The sequence below is a fragment of the Argiope bruennichi genome, chromosome X1, assembly GCF_947563725.1.
Source record: "Argiope bruennichi chromosome X1, qqArgBrue1.1, whole genome shotgun sequence".
NCBI lineage: Eukaryota > Metazoa > Arthropoda > Arachnida > Araneae > Araneidae > Argiope > Argiope bruennichi.
In genome coordinates this window covers 5996973-6004380 of record NC_079162.1, presented here as the reverse complement: position 1 = coordinate 6004380, position 7408 = coordinate 5996973, and the positions used below count along the sequence as shown (strand labels likewise).

Sequence of the window (7408 nt, the reverse complement as noted above, 5' to 3'; positions counted from 1 at the left end):
TTAGGTGTCTTCATGGGCTGCACACCGGATAGACCAGTTCAGTATTTGACTAGCTTATTGATTCATTTCCTCTCTCATTTTTGCGCTTTTTTCTTGACCCACGAATTTTGAAAGTGAGAAAACAAGCAAAGAACAATGAACTGTAAGAATAGAAAAGTAAGCAAATTCGACAGAAAACGAAAATGTAGCTTTTAAATAAAATTTTAAGAATTTCTGCCGCTCTGCATCTCTAATGGCCGAATCGCCATGCCGAGACGAAGTTAACGAGAATTAAGCTTGCCTCGAAACTGCAAATAACCGATTTCAAAATGAATTGTTAATGAAATAAACAGCTGCGCAAATCACCAAAGTCCCCCCCCCTTTAATATTTCAAGTATGAAAGGAACTATTGTGAATAAGTTTTGAAATCTGAATTTCATCAAGTAAACCTACATTAAAATGAAATGTTTGGGTGATTCGCTTGTGAAAATTACATCAAAAAGATTAAATAAGGACACAGGCAACAAAGACCTTTACTAGATGCATTAATCAGGAAAAATATATGAGCAATGCACAATATAATTAAATTCAGAATTTATATTTTTGAATACAACCAGTTAACTCAGAGCACATAAAATATTAGGTGAAAAAATCCTCACTGCTCCTTAAAATTACTAAAATTAAGATTATATTTTTAAGATTAAGATAAAATTTTAAAATTTACAAATGAAGCAATCTATTCAGAATTAAGTTTATAAACTTCTTAGAACATAAAAATGGGGAATAAAGCTGTGCAAGTCAGAAATATAATTTATTAAGCAATAAAAAGACATATCCAGTCTTGCCTTACATTACAACTTCTTCCATTTATTCTTGATTATATTATCTTGCTCTCAATTTTTCTCAAAAATAAACTTGTACTTCATATAAAAAGAGAACCCCAGATTTAAAGGCATAACAGAAAACAAATTTAGATTCGTATCATAAAAATAAAGAAAAGAAATATAAAGTTTCCCAAATATTTTATAGTTAAATGAAACAAAGCTGAATTAATCTGCTTTAATTATATTCGTGATAAGTTATTCCTAAGTAATTTTTCACTCACATAACAACAGCAAAACTAACCAAAGAACCTTTTATTTGAATATGCACAACCGTTTATTAATGAACACATATTTAGATATCAATTGCTTTGGTTTTAATTTATTTCAGAGGCATTAGCCATTTAGAAAGCGAATTATAGATGGAAGTGAGAAGGTGAAGAAAAGAAAATCTATTACTAGCCAGTACTCTTACAGAATTAATACATAATTAGTCTTCTAAAACAGATAATTTTTCTATATTTCAGAAATGTTATTATTTAATTTTAATTATTACACTTTTTTCATTTGGTTTTCCTATTATAAATTAAATGCTTGAAAAACAATAACTCAGTTCACCAATTAGGAACAGCCATTACTCCAAAAAGATTCAGTAATAAATCAAAGACAGACAAATCTAAGATTATGCTGAATGCAGAATAAATAAATGGGAGAGGAGATGATATTATGGGAGAGATGATATTATTAACAACTATACTATGTACATATACAATTTAATAATGGAGAGAACAGTTGTTTCAGAATACTTTTTAACTATGTAGCAAAATAATAAATGCAAGTAGATCAGTAGAGTTATTTTACAATAAAGAAATGCACAAAAATACAAGAAGATATTATTTAAAATTGAAGTTTTATCACAGGATATATAAGTTCAGCATCAAAATATGTATTAACATCTTATTAATAATGTCTAAAAATAAATATAAGTGATTACATACACCAAAAAAAAAAACACTAACAAAACAAACATATCAATGTGCAGAAAATGTTCACAACACCTTACAATAGTCAATAAAATCTTTTTGCTTTCAATTTTTCAATTAAGTTGCATATTTTCAGTGCTGGGCCTAATTTTAAACCCATATATTTCATCATCATGTCACTGTTCAGCAAAAGAAGAGCTTTTCCATCGATTTCCTAAAAAAAAAGTGAGATTAAAAATTATATTTATAAAAATAAAATAAAATAAAGTAATTATACATTTTTATGGCAGGTTAAAATTTTCCCCTAAAGGAGTTACTTAAGATGATAAACTTTAATCTCATCTAACCCTTCGTGTATACATAATGATAAAACAATGGTAAATGCAAAAGCGATAAAAAGAGGATTACAAGTTCATACAAGAGAAATAGACTAATGATTGACTCATTAAAACAAAGTAACAATTTACAATATCACCCCGATGAAAGTACGCTTGGAGTAATATTTCCCTCGTTGATAGTTTCCTTAAAGAAAAGTTAGACTGTAAGTCTGTTCCATCAGTGGTTTTCAGCACGATATCAATTCAAGGAATCAAGGGCAGGAATCAATTCAAGATTTAATGGCAAAGGTAGTCTGACATCAACTATTAAAACAATTTTTCATAATACATTAAAAAAAGTATCTCATTGTACCTTTCATTCATTAATTCATTTTTTAAAGAAAAAATATTTTCAAGTTTAGGTTTCCAATCTGACTGTCTTTTAATTAATCCTTTTTAATATTTTAATGTTAAAATTCGAAATCCACAATTGATCTGATTGTTAATAAAATAATCAGAAACACTTTTTATATTCAGAAGCATAAGGGCTTTATTTAGATATTGCCTATTTTTCAGGAAATTATACTAATGAGAATGTGTATTTTTTATAGATTACAGTGCATTTTTTTTGTCTTGCTACTTTTTGTTTTCTGAGATAACAATTATATTTGACTAAAAAATTGAAGATCCTTTCTAAAATTTTTAATGTATTTTAGTAATTTTCATTACATATGATTACGCTCCATCATATTTGCTATTAATATTTTAAACATAACGTAATTATTACCTTTCAATCTTTTTTCTTTTTTTTCTCAAATTGTAAAGCCTTTATAATGGGAATAGTCTATTATATAAATTACACTAAATTTCTAGTTGCATATTTACACGAAATCTCTCAAAAGTACTTTTAAAATAAAAAAGAAAAATTTATCTTATTCGTGTACTACATTGATTTTTCTTGGCATTAGACCTTTGTGTTTTACTAGAATTAAGTTGATTCAGACTGCAAAAGGCGTCATTTTTTTTCTCTTTTGTGTGTGTGTGTGAAAGATTTTAAAAACTGACATTTCTTCCTTGATTTTATTATTTTCATATGTAAAGAAGCTGATCGTTCACAAACCACTCCATTATTTGAAGGAAAAAAGAAACACAATTATATATTGATTGCCGACATTTCTTAAAGGGTACTGTATTGCAAAACTCCATGAAAAAGATTTTAAAACAATTATTTCGAAATAATTCTATGAAAAGGTAAAGCATGAATATTTTTATTATATGAAATGAAAATAAGGCCCGATAAACTTAAAATGCTAATGATATCTATAAATTCTGATTAGTCAGTCTGTTTGATAAGTGAGGCTATTCATAATTTCAAGAAATAAATAATAAAATCAAGATATATTGAGAAACGTGGATTCATCTTGGACAACATATAGCGATGTTGATATATGATTTAGTCTTATTTATAAATAGGATGCATTTCACATCAGTTCATCTGCCAACAATAATGAAACAAAAGGTGAATTTCATAATCCTTTCTTTCTGTCCTTTTAAATTCATTTTTCAAATGACCCAACCATTTTTCAGACATCCTGTGCATACTAAACTTTTTCGTTATTTGAGACAGCTAAAAGTCGAAATAAAACTTAACTTCTCTCTCTCTCTCTTTTTTTTACAAAATATTTGGCACACCAAATGTGTTTGGCATGTGTATAATGTCAAAGTCAATAATAATAAGAAAGAAAGACGACTGAATGACCACTGGGCGAAGTCTTCACATATTTATGTTGAAAGTAACAACAATAGGAGTTCCATTAAAATAAAGACGTTTTATCGTCACTCTACTTTCTTATTGACTGTTACGACTGATAACCAAATAATAATAAAAAAAATAAACTGTCTTTTATAGAATTTTTTCCATTTCACATTAAATGAAAAGATCTAAAATACAACAAAATATTTGTGATCTAATTATACTTTAACCATAATGCGCTTAAAAACAATACATTAGAAAGTATAAATATGAGAAAGAAATTTATGCTTACGCTTTAACAAAATATAAAGAACTTTCAAGAAGTATCATATCTGTACGTTTTCTCTCAATTAGTTAGTTACCTGTAACACAACTTTTAACATTTGGCCAATAAAATAAAGTTGAGTAATAGTCTTTGAATAAAACTCCCATTTTATTGAAGAAATCTAAGCTCGTAGATAGATACTGACACACAATTATCTAAATATAAATTCCAATAATGATTTTATAAACTTGACAGCTTTGATTTTATACAGGTTCTATAATCTCGAGAAATGTTTTTATTGGAGTTTTGAGCGAAACAAAACTTTAGAGAAATAATTAACTTTAAATGTCAACTAAATAAATTTACTTTTATAAATATTTCAAGAGTTATGCTTCCAGTTTCAGAAGCAGCAGTAAATCTAAAAGTACAGAATGTCAAGATTTATATAAATCTTCGAAATCATAAAATTTAATAATACATAGCCCCGTCCATAAAACTCACGTGTTTTCGAAAGAGATCAGCATGATTCATCATATTTGAATCAACAGAGCATACATGATGAATTACATCATCAACTGTCCATTCAGAAGGTTTGGATTGGCATTTTTCAGCAATTAAGCTTGTGACATAACAATCTGCAAAATAGATTAGAGTAATAAATATAATGACATTAAAATAAAACTAAAGCATTTATTTAAAAATGAAAAATACAAAGCTAAAATCCTCAAAACGCATCGATACATTTTGTTTGATGATGAAAGAAAGCTTAGTTCCTCCATAATCGTTTTAAAGAAAAATAAGGATCGCAGTGGAATGGTGGTAAGGTCTCGGCTCGTGAGCCGTAGGGTTTCAGGTTCGATACCCGATTCCACCGAAGAACTGTCGTATAAGGGGGTCTGTTGCACGTTAAATCCATCAGGGCCAAACGTGCTCCCGCTGTTGTGGTGTGGTGTCGAGATTGCGGTGCCCAGGTGTCGTCCTCGTCATCTGACCGCGGTTCAAAATTGCGAGGTCCGTCCCAAAATAGCCCTAGTGTTGCTTTACAACAACGGGACGTTAATATAACTAAAACTAAACTTAACTTAAATAAAAATAAATTATTTGATTAAGTTTGAAGTCCCCTTCCACTTCTTTAAATGCTATTTGATGCACAGGTCATATATTTCTAAATGAAACTTGAAAATTTAGCATCTAAAGCAAATAATTTTATGATTTAGAAACCTTAAAAATAGAGAAAATATTTACTTTACTAAATTTGATTTTTCCTCAAACTCTGCCCATTGAAAATAACTGATCAAGATTGTATATAGATAATTACAAAAGTGTCATCAAGGTAATGAAGCAAAAGTGTTATAATGCTTCAAAATACAGCTGTGTCTAAAAGTATAGTATAATTTGTAAAATGCGAAAAATGTAAGCAAATATTGATAAATTTGTTGAAAATAATTTGTGCAGAATTATCTGTTGAAACTGAAATTTTGTCTTTATATAAAATATTTCTGTCAACGTCTTAATGCGCAAAACACTGCTCATGTCGGAATGAGGACAAATCAACTTAATCGGCATAAGCAGTTCGATTCGTGTGTGAATGAATGTTATTAACGATTAAACAGAGGAGTGATGGCACAAAGACGATAAATGGACATGTTTGCGACAGGAAGAATTGTAATCTTGATTTTGGACGATCACAAACCAAAGTGTCTTGAATTTCGAATGTGCCTCAATATGTGCTCTCAAGAAAGTGGCAAGAGTTTCAAATCGTGGGAAGTGTTGACTAACGACCAGTACCAGGCCGGCTAAAGGTCATAACCGTTCGTCGGTATCTGACTATGACTGTGTGACAGTTGTATCAGAGAACTGTGTTTAGTGTTCACATCCGCCACAGAAGTACCAGTTTCCAAACAAACTGTTTACAGGAGACTTAATCATGTTGTTCCCTATTGAAAATTCTTATATGGTTGTTTGCATTCCTCTATATAAGCATGACCGTTTAAAGTCGATTTGGAGCATCAATGCATGAATTTGAGACAGTAGGACAATGTGATGGTCAGTGACAAATCTTGCTTAAATCGAGTTTCTTCTGTAAACAGTACGTCGCGAACGTGAAACTTGTGTCCCCCACGGAAACATCATGGAAAACAGCGTTTTATGCTGAGGGCAATCATGGTGTAAATAGGCATGATGATGGACAATCGAACACAGAAGTACCATATCTTTGATATGGGGTCTTCGATAATACAAGCAACAGAGATGAAATTCTTGAGCCTTATCTTCGGCTATTTCGAGGTGCTGTCGGTCATGACTTCATATTTATGGATGATAATGCGCCTTATCATCGGGGGAACCTGATCGTGGAAAGACTTCCTAAAAATACAAAACTTTTCAGCGCAACATTTCTCCACTCACTCACTGATCCATTAAGAATGCATGGGATATGGTCGTCAGATAACTTGTAAATCTTCCGCACTCACCAAGCTCCGTTCTAGAACTCAAGAGCTTTTCATGTTGTTGGTCACTCTTTCAGCTCACATCTCATTGACAATGTTATAACAAGTATAAGAAGTCATCATGCAGCGTGTCTATCATAGGTAATCACAAACCTTCCACCTTGTAGCATCACCTTTTCGTTTTTTTCTCCTCTAATGTATGGACTTCTTTCTTAAGGTCAGTTTTATAAAACTATTTCTCACATAACTAATAACAGTTACTGCTCTCATTCTTTTGCAATGTTCTCTTATTTCATAACCGTTTTACACTAACATATCGCGTTTCCCGCCATTCTGATTCACATTTCCTTCATTATTAGCATAATTACCAATTATGCTTAAATTTTGAACATCAGACAAAAATCACATGAACTTGATTACCAGATGAGAAAATTATATTTTTAAAAAACTTTATCTTCTGTTCAATTGTAATAACTTCAAAATTTATTTGCTGAACCTGACTTATACAATGTTCAAATTCATTTTTAAAAGGGCGTAATTATAATTTATATGATTTTCACAGGAGTCATACAGGATTACTAAAAATAATAAAAACTTTTCAGTTAGTACTTAACATATAATAATGATTTAAACATTTTTGATATTTTAATTCACTACAGATACTAACAAAAAGAGTGGCCATATAGGCTATACAACTTAATGTCATGAAAAGTAATAAAGAGAATAATGAGACTTTTTACCGCGAATATTGAACATAAAACATGGGTGCAATTAAAATGCATACAAGAAATTAACTGAATATTTTTTAAATTTACAGGAAAATAAGTCCTATTTAAAATCACA

At 30.0% G+C, this 7408-nt stretch overlaps 1 protein-coding gene across 2 annotated transcripts in view; it reads right to left on the bottom strand.

Annotated features, from left to right (window-relative positions):
- Positions 1 to 1005: 1005 nt before the first annotated feature.
- The window catches only part of LOC129958265 (polycomb protein Scm-like), a 135317-nt gene continuing 128914 nt past the window's right edge, over positions 1006 to 7408 (bottom strand). For both annotated transcript variants that reach the window (XM_056070595.1, XM_056070594.1), the window contains 2 exons: positions 4620 to 4753; positions 1006 to 1997 (listed from right to left, as the gene is read on the bottom strand). In XM_056070595.1, coding sequence (XP_055926570.1) covers positions 1869 to 1997; positions 4620 to 4753 — 263 coding nt within the window. In that variant the 3' untranslated portion in view covers positions 1006 to 1868. The remainder of the gene's footprint in view (positions 1998 to 4619; positions 4754 to 7408) is intronic.